The sequence below is a fragment of the Stegostoma tigrinum genome, chromosome 29, assembly GCF_030684315.1.
Source record: "Stegostoma tigrinum isolate sSteTig4 chromosome 29, sSteTig4.hap1, whole genome shotgun sequence".
Lineage (NCBI taxonomy): Eukaryota > Metazoa > Chordata > Chondrichthyes > Orectolobiformes > Stegostomatidae > Stegostoma > Stegostoma tigrinum.
In genome coordinates, this window is record NC_081382.1 from 41,116,150 (window position 1) to 41,136,500 (window position 20,351).

General features: G+C 42.4%; 1 protein-coding gene across 1 annotated transcript in view; it reads right to left on the minus strand.

Annotated features, from left to right (window-relative positions):
• Positions 1-20,351, minus strand: part of nup214 (nucleoporin 214) — a 114,887-nt gene that overhangs the window by 67,025 nt on the left and 27,511 nt on the right. The window contains 8 exon segments of the mRNA XM_059638387.1: positions 367-606; positions 2,868-2,951; positions 6,625-6,710; positions 8,135-8,314; positions 9,559-9,662; positions 14,890-15,048; positions 18,465-18,614; positions 20,073-20,168. Coding sequence (XP_059494370.1) covers positions 367-606; positions 2,868-2,951; positions 6,625-6,710; positions 8,135-8,314; positions 9,559-9,662; positions 14,890-15,048; positions 18,465-18,614; positions 20,073-20,168 — 1,099 coding nt within the window.

Below are 20,351 nucleotides of genomic sequence, written 5' to 3' on the forward strand. Positions count from 1 at the left end.
TAGGTTTATTAACAGAATGCAGCATTACACACGTCTGCTCTGTAACTACCAAACAATGCCATTCATCTCATCAAAGTAATGAACGCTCTGTGAACAAGGGATAACACAGGATTTTCAATCTGGGGTTTAGCCATGATCATTTTGAATGGTGAGGCAGATTCAGGAGTTCTCTCTCTGGACAATATTTACCCTTCAAACAATATCACACAAAAACTGCATTATCTGGTCATTCACCTCACTCACTGTCTACGGTAGGTTCCTGTCCTATTTTCCCTACAAACAAGTGAATTACAGTACAACTGACTGAGAAATAATCTGAACTGGTGGGAAGGTGGGACAAAACTATTTTTTAGTCCACACACTTACTTGTGGTGGCAGTGGGACCAGCTGGAAGCTGGACTTTGCCATAAGGTGTTGACTGTGCAGTGACTGCTGATGGTGGAAAGGAAGGCAGCCTCGTGACAGGAGCATGTTTTAACAAGGATGTCTCCTGCTCTTTGGCCTGAAGACCTTCATAATCTGGGCGCAACAAAGTAGACTTCTGAGTCGAATCATCCAGCTCTCCGTAATATTTGGGTGATATAAAGGCTGACCTGGACAAATTAGCTGCAAGGGACAAATAAATGATATTGACACAGGTTAATTCCCCAAGAAGAAACAGCACATACTGATTTCAAAGTACAGACCCCACCAGTAAGCAGAGGTACATGCCTTGGGCAACACAATGTTCGCGCTGCCATTATCGTACATCATGAATATTTTTGTGTAGTAACTCGTTGTTTCTTCCTCTACTTCATTTTTAACTGCAGTCAGTGTTTTAGCACAAACTGCAACCTCATGTCATACCAGGGGATTTGGAGAACTTAAAGTAGACGAGACAGTAATTGAACATTAACCAGGAGAGAATTATTGAACAAGCACAGTTTATTTCTGCCCAAAAAATGCAGTACCCTGAAGTTGATGGTATCAATGTAAATCCAACTTGTTCAACATTGTTACTTCTTAGGACGTAAGAACATAGGTACAGGAATAGGCCATTCAGCCTCTTGAACCTGTGGTCCAAGTCTATACACCTGCCTTTGATCTGTATCCCTCAAAGTTTTGTTTTGCAAAGGTATTTTCCATCTCAGATTTAAAATTAACACTGATCCTACATCCACTGCCATTTGTGGAAGAGCAACCCAAACCTCTCCCACTCTGTGTGTGTACAAATGCTTCCTAACAGCTCCCCTGAATGGTCTGGCCTTAATTCTTGGACTATGCCCCCTAGTTCTGGAATCCATAACCAACAGAAATAGTTTATCCTCACCCTGTCTTTTCACATTAATGATTTGAAGACTTGATTTAGATCAGACTTTAACCTTTTAAATTTTGGAGAAAACAGGCCCAAAATGCGTAACATTTCCTCATAGCTTAACCCTGATGTCCAGATATCATTCTTGTAAACCTGTGGTGTACTCCCTCCAAGGCCAATATAACTTTCCTAATGCATAATGCAAAGATCTGCTCACAGTACTCCAAGTGGAATCGCACCTGGGTTTTATATAAATGCAACATAACTCCTGCATCCTTGTATTCCAGTCATCTAAAAGCCCGCATTCAATTAGTTTTCTTGATTATTTTCAGTACCCATTTGTGACAGTTCAATTATTTATACACCCCACGTCCCTTTGGCATCCATATTTAACTTTGTACCAGTTAGAAAGTATTCTGATCTATCCTTTCTCAGTCTAAAATGGATAACCATACATTTTTGTAAGGATCAGTGCTGGGTCCACTGTTTTTTGCAATTTATATCAACCATATGGATGAGAATTTAGGAAGTATGGTTATTAAGTTTACTGATGACACCAAAATTGGTGGTAAAGTCAAGAGTGAAGAAAGTTATCTAAGATTACAAGGGATCTGCATCAATTAGGTCAATGGGCTGAGAAGTGGCAGGTAGACTTAATTTTGATGAAGCAAACAAGGGCAGCGCTTATACAATTAATGGTAGGGAGTCCTGTGCAGTGTTGTGAAACAGAGAGACCTAGGGGTTCAGGTACGTAGTTTTTCTTTAAAAGTTGCGACACAGGTAGACAGAGTGGTAAAGGTGGCATTTGAAATGTTTTCCATCATTGCTCAAACCACTGTATTTAGGAGTTGGGATGTCATGTTGCGGTTGTACAGGGCTTTGGTGAGTCCACTTTTGGAATACTGTGTACAAATCTGGTCAATCTGCTATGAGAAGGACTTTATTAAATTGGGGAGGGTGAAGAAAAGATTTAATAGGATGTCACCAGGATTGGAGTGCTTGTGTTATAGGGAAAGACTGGATAAGTGGGACCTTTTTACACTGGAGCAAAGGAGGTTGAGGGGTGACCTTATACAGGTTCATAAAATCACGAAAGGCATAGATAAGGTGAATAGCAAAGGGTAGGGGAGTCCAAAACTAGACGGCATAATTTTAAGGTGACAGCAGAAAGATTTAACAGGGACCTGAAGAGCCACGTTTTCATGCAGAGGGTGTCTCATATGTGGAATGAACTGCCAGAGGACGTTCATTTAAGAGATATTTGGATAGTACATGAATAGGAAAGGGTGAGGAGGATATGGGCCAACTGCTGGCAAACAGGCCTAATAATTAAGTTTGGGAAACTTGGCCAGCATGAGCCAGTTGCACTGAGGGGTCGACGTGACTCTCGAAGTGGCTTGTGGGGGGGTAGCAGCTTGAATTTAGTTCTCACAATTATGATGCTCAGCATCAATACAGTATTCTCTTTAGCTGGACTGGCTCATCAGACCCAAGGGAGTCCCTTTCCAATTTCCTTACAGAGGTACAACTAACCAATTACCCAAGCCATTTCTCGAAAGGATTTACTACTTACCGGGTGCAGTGGATCTCACAGGCGGAGTCTGTCTTTTTGAAAGGAAGCTCCGTAGCTGCGATTGTTTCACTGGGGATAGTTTACCTGAAGATCAAGAAAAAAAAACCCAACATATGTTTTAAAAAAGGCACTTCATCTTATCAACCCATCGGAACAGTCAGAGTCTGACACCTCATCTTCAGAAAAACAAACTGGAGAGATGATGTTAGACAGTCTTTTGAGCTACCCTCCCTATTCAGTATTATGGCGGACGATCTGCCCCAAAAAGATAAGAGAAATTCACAGAATCATATAGGAGATGGCCATTTGGTCAGCTGCCCCTGTGCTGGCTCTTCGAAAATGTTATAAAATTAGCCCCACGATCCTGGTCTTCCCTGCTTTGTTTTTCTTTTGAAATAGAGATTCAAATCACTTGTAGAAGTTACTCTTGAATTCGCTTTCACCAGCCCTTCAAACATCGCACCGTGGCGCTCAACTCAGTAAATCTCATCAACCCTTTGGCAATTTGTGAAAATCTGTCTCCTGTAGTTTTGATCCCTCTACTGAATGAAAACAGTTTCTCCCTATCTGGTCTGGCCAACCTCACAATTTTGAAGATCTTTCAATTCAATCTCTTCATAATCACTTCTAAATAATTCTACCAAATCTTCTTAAATCACTTCATCCCTGGTACCATTCTGGAAAATCTCTTTTGCACCATCTCCAAGATCTTGATAACCTTCCAAAAGGTGGTGTCCAGAATTGGATACAATTCTCCAATGGTTAATTAACCATTGTACAAAGCACTGGTTTAGAAACTTCCTTGTTTACACGGTCCCTGCATCTATTTAAAGAAGTGAAGAATTCCGTATGCCTTTGAAATGGGTCGTTCTGTGACCTTCGAAGGCTTACATCTGAGTGTGGCCAGGGAAACAGAGACCGGAAAAACAAACTCTGTTCAAGTCCAGGATAGAAATCAGATAGCATCAGCTGAAGTGCAGCATGTTCCTTTCAGGTGCTGGCTGACCATTTAAGGGCAGCACGGTGGCTCAGTGGTTAGCGCTGCAGCCTCACAGTGCCAGGGACCCGGGTTCGATTCCAGCCTCGGGCGACTGTCTGTGTGCAGCTTACATATTCTCCCCGTGTCTGCGTGGGTTTCCTCGGTGATCCAGTTTCCTCCCACTGTCCAAAAATGTGCAGGTTAGATGGACTGGCCATGCTAAATTGCCCGTAGTGTTCAGGGGTGTGTGGGTTATGGGGGATAAGTCTGGGTGGGATGCTCCAAGGGTCGGTGTGGACTTGTTGGACCAAACGGCCTGTTTCCACACTGTAGGGATTCTATCATTCAACTATTTACTTATGCTAGCACGACAAATACATCAAAATGTAACAAAAACAAAAATTGCTGGAAAAGTTCACCAGGTTTGTGGAGAGAAAGCAGAGTTAACACTTCGGATTGAGAGACCCTTCCTCAGAACAGACCCAAAATGCTAGCTCTGTTTTCTCTCCACAGATGCTTCCAGACCTGCTAAGCTTGTCCAGCAATTTCTGTTTTTATTTCTGATTTACAGCATCCACATTTCTTTCAGTTTTTCCATCAAAATATGAACCCATCTTCACTCTCCACACATGTTGAGCCGCCTCTCCAAGCGTTTCGATCATTTTCTTTGTTTTGCTGTTTGGAAATGCTATATCCACTCACCCTTCACTTCAAAATCAACAAATGACGTGAGAGTATTTGAGAGTGTTTTGAATTATTCACAAGAGGTAAGAAATGCAAACGTAAGTACAATCCCAAAAACGAAAGGAAATTTTAGTCAAGAGGTGTGCATTACTAGTTAGACATTACAAAATGCAAGAACCAATCCTTTGGTCATACCAACATGTATCAAGCTCTTTCTTCAGTGAACAAGTTCATAACTCTACTAAATCACTTAAAATCTGAATGGCTTCTCGAAACCAAACTTGTCCCTTTTCAAAAATGCCAACTGACCCAAACCAAGTCCACCCTTCAATCTGTTTCACTGTCACACACCGGATGGGGGCAATCCTTATTTCCTCTTTTCACTTTAGACTTGTTGAGAGTTTTCAATTTTCTCGAATGCTGGAAAAAGTAATCTTCTCCAAGCTTTGCACCTTGCGCTCTTCGGGACAATTGCAAGAAATAAATGGAAATGGAAAACAACATTTAAACTATAGGAGAGTGTGGATTGGTTGGAAGCTGATTCTGTTTGGTGGAGGCATTGCCATTGAGAATGCACCAGTTAGATGATGGCCGACAGTTAACTGCCATGCCTTGTTTAATTTTTAAGACAGGTGGGTTGACTCTGGAAGGCTGCAGAACCAAGAAGTGATCCCAAGAATGGCCATTACTCATCACTCATCTTTGGCTGCGTATATTTTTACACAGTACTTTTCACTATCAAAGGACTGTATCACACTGACCACAAACTAAATTTACTATTTTGGCTTGCACTACAATCAGTAAGTGGTTACAACACTGGAAGAGGCCAGTTAGCCCATCAAGTCCAATTAAGCAAGACTATGTCAGCTAGCCCCACAACCTGCCAATTTTATTCCCTTCCATACACTACCTCAGTTTTGACAGCAGAAATTGGGAGAGTACACAACAGGCACACAGATTCCCAAACCCACCTCTGTCACTTAAATCTAGTTGGTTGTGTGGAACTGTGTTACACAGAGGGCAGTAATGAAGACTGAACCTGATAAGTTTTACTTTCATATCCTCACCTATTGGAGGACTCTATCCAGGTCAGTATCCTAGTGGGTAGCACGGTGCCTCACAGCACCAGGGACCTAGGTTTGACTCCAACCTCAGGTCACGTCTATGTGGTGTTTACACATTCTCCCAGTGTCCACATGGGTTTCCTCCAGGTGCACCAATTTCCTCTCACAGTCCAAAGCTGTGCAGCTTTGGTGGATTGGCCATGGGAGGTGCAGGGTTACAGGGAGACAGTAGGGATTTTGGTTGGGATGCTCTTCAGAGGGTCAGCGTGGGCTCAATGGGCCGAATGGCTTTTTTTTAGAGACAGTGGGAACTTTTAGAGAAGCACATGAATGTACATGGAATGTAGGGAAATGGGTAGGGGTAGGTAGAAGGGATCAGTTTAATTTGGCATCATGCTTAGCACAACATCGTGCTGTACTGCACTGCTCTGTGTTAATTACAGCACTAACTGAGCACTGACTCAAATCTTTTCACTTCAAATTAAATTCCAAGGTGTAGAGCTTGTAGAAGTCCAGTGACTGATTTGTAAATACCATCATGTGATGAGGAGGTGTGGCTAGATGTCTTAGCAAAATGGATCACAAAGACTGAAGCTGTCATCAGCCCTAAGTTCCCGAGATATGATGTTATCAGTTGACACAGGTACCGGACATGCTCGCACAGCATACGGGTTCCTGATACAGCAAATCCCATGTTACCTTTCCCTCTTAGAAAAAAACTCCAGCAAGTTAGACACATTTTTCCTTAAATCTAAGCTGACGTTGCTGAATCAAACCACATTTTTCCACGTGGCTATCAATCCTATTCCAAATAATTGTTTCCAGAAGTTCCACCAGCACTGATCGGTCTACAATTGATCTTTACAACCCTTATTGAAAAAGGGTATAATTTTTGCAGTTCTTCAATCTCCAAACATGGGGAAATAAGCAGACTGTGGTGATTCATGCAGTTAAAAATGTTGCAAAGTTCACACCAAACAGATAACCCTTCCCCAGAAACCAATCAGACATAGAAATAGTGATGGTTTACCTGGGGTGGCTGAAGTCCCTTTTGGTGTTCCATCGAGGGTAGTCTTCACCAGCACGCTGCGTAGCATCTCTAACTCAGTATCCCAGCTACAGAAAAGAAATTGGGCACATATTGGTGCATGGTAAGCCAATCTGGTGTGGGGATAATTTTGAACTGTTTTGGAGCTAGTACTGACAAAATGGGCCCAAATAGCCACCATTAAACATTTTAACCTTCTGCATTTGGCCGGCTAATTATCAGAAGTTCTAGTGTAAGTTTGTGTCTACTTTTTGCAACTGCCAAGTAAGATTTGCCCTTCCACCAAGGCTGTCTATACAGGATTGTCACAGGACGCACCATGACTGTGGTGACAGTCAGGTACCCAAAATTTAATGAAGATCAAACGAAGCACATTAATTCAAAATACAAGGGGCAACAGAGCAAGCTTCATTGGAAGGTCAAAATCAATCCAATTCAACACCCGAGAGAGTTGGGTCTGTGCCAGACACCAACACTTTCCTCTGAATCAGGACTGCACCTACAAAAATAACCCAAAATCTATCTCCTGCTCTGATTCAATTTGCTTTATTACCTAAGGACATGTAGGCATTTGCGCAAGATAAATCACTTGCATTACACAACTTCTGCAGGGGGCTAATAAAAATGGCACTTTTAAAAACACAGCAATTCTGATACAGTTTAAGGTCAACACTTGCAGACTGCTCATCTAATACTGCAGAGCAAGTAAAAATAATGCTAGGACCAGCTTTCAGAGCAAAGTGATGAAAATTTTGCCTCCATCCTACACTACTTGCTTCATCCAGTCAGCAAGTTTCTGAATACATTCTATGGGCAGAGAGATATAACTTATTTGGAAAATACCTCACCATTTACTGCATCTCACCAGATAGATATATAGCAGCTTCTGGACAGCACAAGCCCCAGAAACATGCCAAGGAAAGCGGGTGGTCAAGGTTTTAGAATACTTGTATTGTAAAACACCATTCATATTTTAGTAATGTTTCAAAGCATTTTACTGCTAATGATGAGCAATCCACTGCCATACTGTAGGAAATGAGAGTCCATTTGAACACAGCAAACTCTTGCAAACAGTAACATGATACCAATCACATAATATTTTTGGGATGTTAGCAGACAGACAAATATCAGCTAGGGAACAGCTCTTTGAAACAGTGTCAAGAGATCTTTCGTAACCAGACAGAGCTGAAGTATAATCTGTCACCCAACAGTTGGAACATCCAACAGTGCATAACACCTTCAAATAGTGGCCTGCTGAGTTCATCCAGCTCTACACCTTGTTATCTCAGATTCTCCCGCATCGGCAGTTCCTACTATCTCTGGCACGATGAGTGTCAGCTTTCAGTGCACTCAAGTTTCTGCAACTGGGACTTCATTGCACAGTCTTCTCATTCTGGGCCAAGGAGATTAACCTACCACATGGTATCTGATATGTGATTAGCTACAGGGAATGTTGTGGACTCATGTGCTGAGTAAGACATGTACAACTTACCAACGATCACTCAGTAGACACTTTTCATTGGGCACACACCACTTGGAGGTCTGGTTATAAATACGGAGGTTCTGCAAGCTGTCTATCAGTTCATTAATCTTCTTATCCTGCTGGGTAATGATCTCATGATGGCTCGCCAAAGCGTTGAACAACACTTCCCTCTCTGGTAGAAGCAGATGTCTGGAGTGAAACAGTAGAAACTTTAAAACTAGTAAAAATGAAACACTCAGCTCCTCATCACCTAACGGACATATGAAAACTAAAGTCACAGCGGCTTGTTGAAGTTCAGACTCTCCACGTGTGGAGTGCTGTCCCATTTTCCTTACAATAAAAGAATACAGCGACACAGGACAAGGAACAAAAAAGACACATACCGACAGTGCTAGAACTAAGAGTTGACCGTTATCAGGAAGGACTGAACCAGCTGCAGCTCTCTACTTCAAAGAAAGATGATGGTCACCTGATAGAGATCTTAACAGTCAGAGAAGGGCCTTGAGTAGAGATAATTTTTCACTTGCTGGGAAGACCACAATGGATAGACACATAATTTAGCAGATATTCACTGCTAAACCAACAGGGCCTTCAGGAGAAACTTCCTTATTGGCAGTGATGACAATGTGAAATTATGACTGGGAGTAGTGAAGCGTACAATGTAGAGGCATTTCACAGGAAGTTAAATAACACAAGAAAAATGGAACAGATGAATACACTGATGGAGTAAAAACGAGGTATGGAAACAGTATTAAACACCAGCAGAAACCTGATAGGGTGAACGACCTGTTTCTCATTATATGTTCAAGCAGGACTTTACACATGGAAACCAAATACTTTGATAGTCCTGACTCTGGTGAAACATTATTGGCCTGAACCATTAACTCTGGTTCTTTCCAAAAATGCTGCCTGACTTGCTAATTATTTCTAGCATTTCCTGCATTTATATCAGATCTCCAGCATCTACTGCAATATTGCTTTTGTACTCTCACATTCACTTCGGTGGCTAAGGGGGAACCTGCAGCCAAAAGAAGAAAGTTGAGAGGTTAGATATTCACATGCAGTCCAAGAGAATTCTATATATGATGGCACTGGGATAACCTGCTGTAACACGGCAAACATTCTAATAATGCATTGCTGTTTTACAGTGATATTGGTCGCGTGATGAGAACTCCCTTGCTCTTTTTCAAATTAGAGGTTGTGGGAACATGTAATGTACAAATGAAGAGATAGATACTATTGCGGTTTGACGTGACATTGTAAACACCTCACTTCTAACACTGCATTTCTCCCTTGAGTCTAGATATCTGTGACACAGTTGCTGGAACACAGGTCTGAATCCAAACTAGCCCATTATCCACTGAACCATAACTGGCACAGTGTTCCAAATCCCTGAAGGCACATCTCCAAGCATTGCACTGAGAACCACTCACTTGTGCTTCTTGTTCTTTTCCTGGTATTGCTCCCATTCCATGTCCAACATATCATTTACATCCTGAACGGCAAACTTCACATACTGATGCAGTTGGCGAATTTCCTGCAAAACAAAAATTCAACATTCTTTATTTTACTTTTCCTGGACAAGTAAATGCACCGCACAATAGTAAATTGAAAAGAAACAACACAGAAATTGCTGGAGAAACTCAGCAGACCTGGCAGCAGCTATGGAGAAAGCAGAGTTAATATTTCAGGTACAGTGATCCTCCTCTAGAACTAAAATGGAAAAGAGTTGGCAACTGCACAAATTTGACAAAATGCCACACTCTCTTCATAGTTCAGGAAGGATGCCACAACTCTTGAGGGGGTCTACCAGGATGACTTACCAAGTGCCAATTCAGTTGTGGACAAAGATTAGAGAAGTGGGATTGTGTTCTTTCACATACAGAAGGCTAATGGGAGATTTAGCAGAGTAGTTCTCAACCATGAGGAACTTTGAGCAAGTTTGGAGAAATCATTTCATCCGTTAAGTGGGTCAGTATTCAGATCACACAGGTTTAAAATATGTCACAAAAGAACTAATGAGAAACTAAGGAAAAATAGCTTCATGAAACCTGGAAAGCACAGTGGAATCAAACTCCATGGGAACTGGCAACAGCAAATGCAGAATACCCAAAGAGTTTGTGTATGTTTGAGGAGAAAAGCTAGGCCGCTGGAGACATTCAAAAGCATTTTAAAAAGGTGACACAGGCATGATAAGCCATCTATTGCTGCTTCTACAGAATAAACCAGGTATATAATAACACCCCAATAAAAGCAAATACAGCACTGGGGTATACTTCTAAAGGTACTGAAATGTAAAGCAGAGATATGACGCACATTAATTGGACCACATTACGATGCTATGTATAGCTCTGGTTTCTATATTATAGAAAGGATATAAAGACAGGAATAAAGGTGCAAAAAAGGTCATATGAATCAGGAAAGATTGAACGGAGTGGGCGGGGGCGGGGGGGGCAGCGCTCTAGAGAGATCGCTGTGAGATGACCTGACAGAAATCTGAAAGATTACAGCGCGATTTAATGTGGTAGCTTTGGAAAAAATGTTTCCATTTGTGGAAACTGGGACTATAAACATAAAATAGGCAGCAATATATCCAATGGAGAATTCAAAGAAACTTCGTTATCTAGAAAGTGAAGAGAATGTGAAATTCTACAATAATACATGAGGCAAATACCTTAGTTGCATCTAAGGGAAACTAGGAAACATCATGAAGGACAAAGGTATAGGTTATACTAAACAGCACAAAATGAAAAAGGTGGAAGGAACTTTGTGTGGAGCACGTGTTAATTGTGTGGAAAGGCCTGTTCCTACATGTATTCTATTTTAGTTCAGAAGCATCCAGAGTTCAGAACTGTACAGCTCTTCTCCTAGGGGAAGGGCAGAAAACAAAGTTTTCAAAATAGTTCAGTTCAGGAACTAATCACATTAGAACTAGCTGCTAGACTGTAAAGACTCCAAGCCAGGAGAGTTTTGTAGAAATGTTCACATTGCTAAAACTGAAAAGGTTTAGGCCATCAGAATTAATTAAGGGGAATTCAGGCTAGCTGATTCAGAAAGGAACTGGAAAAGCCATCTCAACAGTCAAGGGGTCAATGGGAATGAAATTGGAAAGCATCAGCTAAGTAAAGATTTTTAAAAATGAGTTAGGAGGAACATTTCTCTGGAATTGAATCTCTGAAACTGGTGGTGTATGAAAACAGTTTGAAACTTTATTTTGATGTTTGTGTTACGATCTTTCCAACTGTTCTATAGTTTTCTTTGCATTTTTTTCTATTGCTTAATAAACTCATTTTTAAAGACCATCTACAGCTCATGCAAATCTGGTTCGGTGATTCACCACCGCATAAACCAACTGCAAAAATTAAACGTGTGATCCATCAAGCCAAGTTTCATTCTGGATCAGACTTGACCTAGTACCACCATCACTTGGGACTGTGCGCTGCACATCAACTATGCCGTTGTGACAGGACAAACACGAACATGCAATGTGCATGTTACTGTGAGAGACACTAAAATGGGTTATGGTGCAGGTGAGCTGGAGGCTCTGGCATAGTATATGATGGAGCCAGGATCTAATGACAAGAGGTGTATTTTTTACTGTTTCAAGTTAGATGTTGACTCCAGATTAGGGCTTAAGTAGCCATGTGAGAATTGTTTCTGAACAGCAAGATCTGGACAATACCCTGGTTTAGGCTGACAAATGACAGGAATTAACTTTTGTGCCACGCAATGCCAGGCAATAACACCCTCCCAAAACAGAGAACCTATGCACTGTCCCTTGACATTCGATGGGATGACTATCAATGAATGCCCCACTGTCAACATCCTGGGGGGTACCTGTGACCAGAAACTCAACAGGGCTGGCCACATAAACATAGCGATTACAAGAGCACGTCAGACGCTGGGAATCCTGCAAGGAGTTACTCACTTCCTGACTTTCCAAAGCCTGTCCAACATCTATGAGGTATAATTCAGGAGTATGAATGAATATTGTCGACATGCCTGGATGAATGCAATTTCAAAATTTCATGATGGTTGACATCACACAAGACAAAGCAGCCTAAATGATTGCCTACTTTGTCCTGGATGGAATCCAAAAACATTCTACTTCTTGACTACCAATGCTGACTACGAGATGCATGACAAAAACGCCTCACCAAGGCTACTTAGAAAGTGCTTTTTAAACCCACAGCCATTACCTATCGGGAAGGACAGGCAGTTGGTACATGGAAAACTAAGCCCTACAATTCACTCACCATCCTGACTTGTAAATTTATTGTCATTACTCAGTGTCAGTGGATGAAATCCTGGAATTCCCTTCCTAATAGCATTGAGGGTTTAACTACACCAAATGGACTGCAGCAGTTCAAGAAAGTAACCCATCCCCATCTTCTCAAGGGCAATTATCGCTGCTAACTAAATGCTAGCTCAACCATGAATGAATTAGAAAACTGCAGCTAGCCTGCAGAAAAAGTAGGTTCTCAGTAGAATCAAATTATACTGCAGTTTCAAATTGATTTAATATATACATCTAAATTATATTCCTTGTCTGGGATTATGCCTCAAGGTCTAATTACTTTAGGTGTTCCATCACTGAATGAGCAATTCAGGGCTTTCATTGATGCCACCCCAGAGACACTAAATCTTTAATACATTCACCATCAAAACGAGCAAAGCTCCCCAGAAGGTAATAATCCCCACAATCACAGGGAGGCAAGAGTTCAGCATTTGGCCAATTATGAGCAGCAAAATGTTGACTAAAACTGTGCATCAAACCACTCAGACGTACACAGACTGAGCAGCACAGAAATGGATTATTTGGGGCATGCTCATCGTTAAGCTCCACATCAGCCTCCTGCCAGTCCGCTGTACCTCCTTCCATCGATACAACAGATCGGGATGCTGGGCACGGAAGGTGGGGCCTTGGGGAGAGATTCACAGCTTTATTTCAAGTGCCTTCAATTCAGTAAGAACAGTACTGATGTATTGCAGATGTACAAACAGTTATTTAGTCTATGCTCTGGATGTGGAATCTCAGAGTGGAAACTGGATACACCAAACACAACAAATGAATCTTTGAAGAAATGTATTACACAGAATGAAATGTACGACACAGAGGACTATCTTTTGGTCTTTCATACCTGTGCCAGATCTTTGATTGGTCCAGCCATCATTCCCATTCTATTGGAAAATATATTTAACTGAAGCATTCCATAAATTCACCAAGCTCAATAAAGATAAGGATGTAGTTGGGACAGATCACATCCATACACTTTAAAAGAATTTACAGGAAGATAGTAGACACTCTATTCTACATATTTAATAATTCGTTGGAAAAGATGTAGTGTGAGAATTAATCATTTGACACCAATATTTGAAGTTATCTACAAAATATAAACCAGTCAACTTAACATCAGTGTCAGAAAAATGACAGAATTCCTGCTAATGGAGAAAACAGAAAAACAGCCAGGGATGAAAAATATATTAACAGCCAGCACTGGCTTCAAATGGGAAAGCATTGCTTGGCCTACATGACATTCTTTGAACAACCAACAGAGAGTTATGCTGTCGCTGTAACACTCCGATATATCCACAACTTCAACGTGTTACCACAATGTGTAAGGTCAGGGAGTACGGAGTTTGGTGACAATTAGCAGGATGCATTGCTGGCTAGGTGCGAGACAGAAAACAGGGGTACAGCATATTGTAATGATTCAGAATGGCAAAAGATAGCAAGTTGGATCCCGTAAGAATCTATGTTGGGACAAGTGTTCAGAACTTCCCTTCACAATCTAGCCTTTGAAATCAGAGACAATTGCTCAACATGCAGATGACACATAATTGGGACTGCGAGTCAATACAGAGCCGTGCAGGGAATTAATAATTATCAGATTAATTTTAACACAGAGCAATGCAGGGCAATACATGTTGGTCAGACACACAAAGAGGTCACACATTACTTTTAAAAATCTTGCCTTTTTTTGATACTGGAAGGAATGGTCTATTCAATTGCTCACTGAGACCAAATTCCTGCCGTACGAAAAGTTGGGCGGTAGGGGAAAGAGGTGGTGTGGGGATGGGGGTAGTTGATGGGAGCGGAGGGAAGATGGGGGACAGAAGGTGGTTTACGGAGGGAGAGATGGGAGACGTACATGAATCTTTTCACCCTCGTTGCTATAACTGAAAGGCCCCCTATCACCCCCATCAACAACTGAAGCCACTCCCCATTACTCCTGGATGCTCTCAAATTTTCATCTTTTCAGCAAGTCATACAAATTCCGAGGCACAAATATGGGTTACATCAGAGGAACCTTCGGTAAAGATGTACTTAAGATAAATTATAGGGAAACACACCAGGGATAGATAGTTCAATTGAGTTAGAAGAAGAAAAGTGTAAGAGAATCCAGTGGAACAAAAACACCAGCGTGGACTGGCCACGGGCTTCTCTACTCCACACTATAAAATTTTAAATACACTATGTCATGCACAGCTTCCTACTACTATTAAATCTGCTCTCTCCGTCCTTTTAAGCACTATTCACAATTTACTATATTAAGAAAACATTTTGCCTCTGGACTTTTGCCAAGTTGCCAATGTCCTTTTCCCTGCTCCAATTCAATCTGCCTGATGGTTGAGAAGAAACTCTAAGAGTCGCTAGCTGCACCAAAGCAAAAAACCTGCAGTTTAATTCACTGTGAGCTTTGCCTTGATAGGCTCATTATAACACGATTATCTGAAGTCACCAACACGTATCAGTTACACACCTTGAGTTGGGCTTCACTCTTTGGGCTGAGGGGCTTTCGACGCAGGAGCTGAAGATAATTCTTATCCATGTTTCGCTCGTTATGTGTAGTTGCATCTTCCACACCAGCAAATCCTTCTAGCATCACAGTCTTCAGAATGCCAATTTCTTCATGCAGAGTCTATCGGGATAGGGGAGAGGCAGAAAATAAATATAATCAAACACAACAGCACAAAAGTCACCAGCAACTCCGAGAATTCTTCTCATAAGCAGATTACTTTACTACCAAATGTCCTCAAGTGGTATTCCACAATAAACAAACAATTGCACAGACTATAGGGAACAAGAGGAGCAACAAACTACTCATGGAGACAGTGAAGACTTCAGATGCTAGAAGCTAAAGTCTATAGATGTGAAGCTGGAAAAGCACAGCAGGTCAGAATGGCTCTATGGTAAGCACGGATGAGTAGGACTCAAGGGTCTGTGTCCATGCTGTACAGCGCTACGACATGAAATCATGGAACAGGAAAGGCAACATTTCAGGCCAAAACCCTTTGTCAGCTCGAAATGTTGACTCTCCTATTCCTTGGATGCTGTCTGACCTGCTGTGCCCTTCCAGCTTCACATCTGTTGGATCAAACTACTCTTCGTTTTCAACCAATCTGAGGAAAGAATTCAGGCAGTGAGCGAAGTCGGGGTCAGCCTTGAACCCAGTAGTCTGGCTTACCACTTGATCTCAGGCCTACCCCACAAAGCAGTTCCATGTCCCCAGCTCATAACAAAGAGCTTCTGACCGCCGAAAGCTACTGCCTACCAATCTGTTCAGCTTAGGCTTTGCCGAGTTCTGCTCTCTACCATATCAAAAGGACAGCATTGGAGGCTATGGGGTGATCTTATAGAGGTTTGTAAAATTATCAAGTACATGGATGGAGTGAATAGCCAAGGTCTTTTTCCTAGGGTAGGGGAGTCCAAAACTTGAGGACGTACATTTAAGGTGAGAGGAGAAAGATTTAAAAGGGACGTAAGAGGCAACATTTTCATGCAGCGGGTGGTGTGTGAGTGGAATGAGATGTCAGAGGAAGTGGAGGAGGCCGGTACAATTACAGCATTTCAAAGACATCCGGATGGGGACGTGAAAAGGGATGGTTAGGTGGATATGGGCCAAAAGCTGGCAAAGGGGGCTAGGTTTACTTAGGGTATCTAGGATAGGATATTTGAGTATAGGAGTTGGGAAGTCATACTGAGGTTGCACAGGACATTGGTGAGGCCTTATCTGGAATACTGCGTCCAGATCTGGTCACCCAGTTATAGGAAGGATATTACCAAGTTGGAGAGGGCTCAGAAGAGGTTTACCAGGATGTTGCCAGGTATGGAAGGTTTGAGTTATAAAGTTAGGCTGGGACTTTTTCCACTGGAGCATAGGAGGTTGAGAGGCATCTGATAGAAGTTTATAAAAGAACAGATAGAGGTAGAGTTAGTGGGAGTTGTCTTTTCCCAAGGATGGGGGATTTCGAGACAAGAGGACATACTTTTAAGGCGAGAGGAGAGAGATTTAGAAAAGACACGAGGCATTTTTTTCACAGAGGGTGGTTTGTGCGTGGAATGAGCTTCCTGAGGAAGTGGTGGATGTGGGCACAGTTACAACATTTAAAAGACATTTGGATAAGTACATGAATAGGACAGGTTTGGAGGGATATGGGCCGGGAGCAGGCAGGTGGGGCTAGCTTAGTTTGGAATTAGGTTCGACATGGACTAGTTGGAGCGAAGGGTCTGTTTCTGAGCTGAATGGCTCTATGGTAAGCATGGATGAGTAGGACTCAAGGGTCCGTGTCCATGCTGTACAGCGCTACGACATGAAATCGTAAAAGAAAGTGCAATAAATGTTCAAAAGATAGGGCCAGGCTGAGAGGTAACAATTACTGGGAAAAATCAAACAGGTTTTTGGTGTTTTGTCTTTTGGAAAATACTTGGAAGAGTTCAGATAGACTCTAATCAACAGGACGAGGAAAAAACTGCCCAAAGAAAATAAGGGCCTAAGTACAAGACAAATCTAATTGGGAAATAGGGAATGACCTCTACATTCAGGCAGATCAGCATGCTGAACTTGCTAACACAGTGGGGAGGTGGTTAAGGCAAAAACAGAGTGTGCTGGAGAAACTCAGCAGGTCTGGCAGCATCTGGGGAGAAAGAAACAAAGTTAGTGTTGAGTTCAGTGACTCTTCTGTAGAACAGAAGGGGGCTGGAAAATGATGTTTTTTCACATTGTTGGCAAAGGAGGAGGAGAGGCAGACGGAACAAATGATCGGGTGCCCAGAGCAAACAACAAAAGGTGGGGTAATGGTGATACGGAAGACATATAGTTGCAGAGCAGATGTTAATGGTAGGTGTAAATAGTCAGCTGTGCTGTGAGGGCATATAAGAACTAAGACTAGGCAATTCAGCCCCTCAAGCCTGTTCCACCATTCAATATGTTCATGACTGATATCCTCTCAGCCTCCATTTTCCAGCTCATTCCCCATCACTGTTTAACTTATCTTGAAAACAGAAAGAATCAACTGGACTAAAAGGGTTCACTGTTGCTCTCTCTGCAGAAGCTGCCAGACCTGCTGAGTTTCTACACCAGAGATAATGGGAACTGCAGATGCTGGAGAATTCCAAGATAATAAGATGTGAGGCTGGATGAACACAGCAGGCCAAGCAGCATCTCAGGAGCACAGAAGCTGACGGTTCGGGCCTGGACCCCCTCTGATGAAGGGTCCAGGCCCGAAACGTCAGCTTCTGTGCTCCTAAGATGCTGCTTGGCCTGCTGTGCTCATCCAGCCTCACGTCTTATTATCTTGAGTTTCTACACCACTTTGTTTTCATTTCAGTTCTCCAGCATTTGCAGTCCTTTGCTTTTAAATAAGTGGTCAAGGCAAATAGCTTTCATGCTTTCAAAAGTAAGTTAGATGAATGCATAAAAGAGAAAAGGGAGGAAAAAGATATGCTCAAAAGCTGAGATGTAGTGGGAGGGGGCTGGTATGGAGAGAAAACACCAGTATAGACTAGTTAGACAGATTGACCTGTCTGTACTGTATATTCTGAGCAATTCTAGCTGCAATCTCTGGCCCATACAAAGGTTAAACACAACAGCTGTTGGGAACCTGAAATAAAAGAAAGCAAACCCTGGAAATACTCTGAAGTGGCAGAGGTGAGACTGGTTCCGATGCAAGGGCACCAATCTGAAAAGGTTAAATATATTTCCCTCTCCTTGAAGGCAGCCAGACCTACTGGGGTTTCCAACATTTATTTTTAGTTCAGATTTCCAGTAACCACAGTATTACTGACTTTGTCCATAGTAATTGTATTTTGATGAGGTGCAAAGACACTAGTGGGTTTCTGAGTACATTTATCAAGTACCTATGTTGGAAGAGTGGCCTTTGTAATGCGATGAAATACTGTTATTGCCCACCAGAGGTGTGGCTGGTGAGGGCTTTGCTACATTGTGAGGTTATTCTTCCGTCAACTGCCCAAAGCCTCACACCAGAATGATGTTAGTCCTGATTGCCCCCTCCTCTCCGCTCATGAGTTACCCATTGACCTCCGCTCTCCACTTGCCTCTGTTATCTCCCTGACCTCCAACAGGAAGGTGTGTAGTGACTGGGCGTCATACCGCAGGTGGGTCATCTCCTTGGTGCTGCCAACCTCAAAGTTAGAACGTGCCGTGCGAGCTTTCAAATCATCAAGTTCCTTCTGAAAGAGAGAAATCTGTACCAAATGCATGGTGTGTTAGTATTCCAAAGAAATATAATGATGGCCAATAAAAACAGATCACACCTCCCACGCCCCTGGGCATCCTAACGTAGTGAAACATTTTCCTATAGGGGAGACTACTTTCAGCTGACTGGGGCTGAAGCTCTGGAATTCCTTATCCAGTGCACTTTCTCTTTCTTAAACACCTCTTTCACCAAGCTCGAGGTAAAGTCCATTCTGTAGCTCACTGGAGCGCTCAAATTTTTCAGTGACTGCTCTTCCAGCTGAAGGAACCCAAGCTACTGGAAGGTAGGGCAACCAGTTTGCACAAGGAAGATCCGACAAACAAAGTGATAGTGAGCAGGTGACCTGTTTTGACAACGAAGGCTTGGAAGGTGTCACGGCACCGAAGAGAGCTCCAACTCTTCTTCAAGTGCTTCCGCACAATTCTTTGCAGCCACTCCACCAGGCAATCAGAATGTGCTGCTGGATGGTGGAAGCTCACATTAGCCGCAAGAGTTTGCACTTCTCGAAGATCAGCTCAAGCCAGGACACGAACTGAATAAAAATACAAAGTACTGGCTACAGCTCAGTGACTAACAATCACATGTCAAACTGCACTGACAGACAGACTGAGGGGGCAACATTCTGCTGGAGTGTCAGTACTGAGGGTGTGCCACACTGTTGGATGTTCGGTAGTAAGGTAGCACTACACTGAGAGAAGATCCATACTGAGTGAGCTTTGTAAGTACTAGCTCTTAATTTTACAAAGACACTGCAACAGATCATTATAATACCAAATAACAACTTGCATTTCTACAGCACCTTTGACCCGGCAAAATATCTCAAGTTACTTCTTAAAGGACGCTGCAAAAAGTCTGAGATGATATTAGGACAGGAGATCAAAAGCTTGGTCCAAGAGTTTACTGTTATAGAGGAACTTAAAGGAGGAGAGAGATGTAAACAAGTGCAGGGATGGGATTTCAGCGTTTAGGGCCCAGGAATCTGAAGGCACAGCCTCCAGTGGGAAAGCAATGAAGTCATGGACATGTAGAGGGGGCATGATTTCTGTGGGTTAAGAGTTTCAGAATGCTATAAGATATAGGGAGGTTACAGGGTTCAAGAGGATCAAGCAGAGATTTGAAAACGAGGATGCAAATTTTACATATGAGGCCCTGTCAAACCAGCAACTGGTTAAGGAACAGTGGAGGAAAAATAGTCTTTTTACATGTAAAACTATAATAACTTGTGCAAACAACAAAGTCACTTAGATTGCTCAGATCATCAGTGGTTGTGAAATGGCCTTTCTGTAGCTGATCAACACAGAGGTCAAGCACAAAACAGCAGGCAGATAACAAATTAGCAAGGTGGGGAACTGAGCACAACTGATGCCTAAACACGGACCGAAAAGAGGGAATTCTGTTACTAATAGAGAGTGGATTTCACCAAAGATGCCCCATTTGTTGATCTCACCTCTTCCATGATTCCCACCATGACAGGGTCCAGGGTTGGATGTTGTTTCAACTGTTTTTCCAAATCAGACACCGACAGTTCTAAGGAGGCAGAGCTCTGAAGAGAAAAGACTAAATGATGTACGACAACAATACCCCAAAAGTATTTAAACTGGTGTTAATATTACTTTAACAAAGTGTGGGGCTGGATGAACACAGCAGGCCCAGCAGCATCTCAGGAGCACAAAAGCTGACGTTTCGGGCCTAGACCCTTCGTCCGGTGACGAGTGGTGTCCCACAG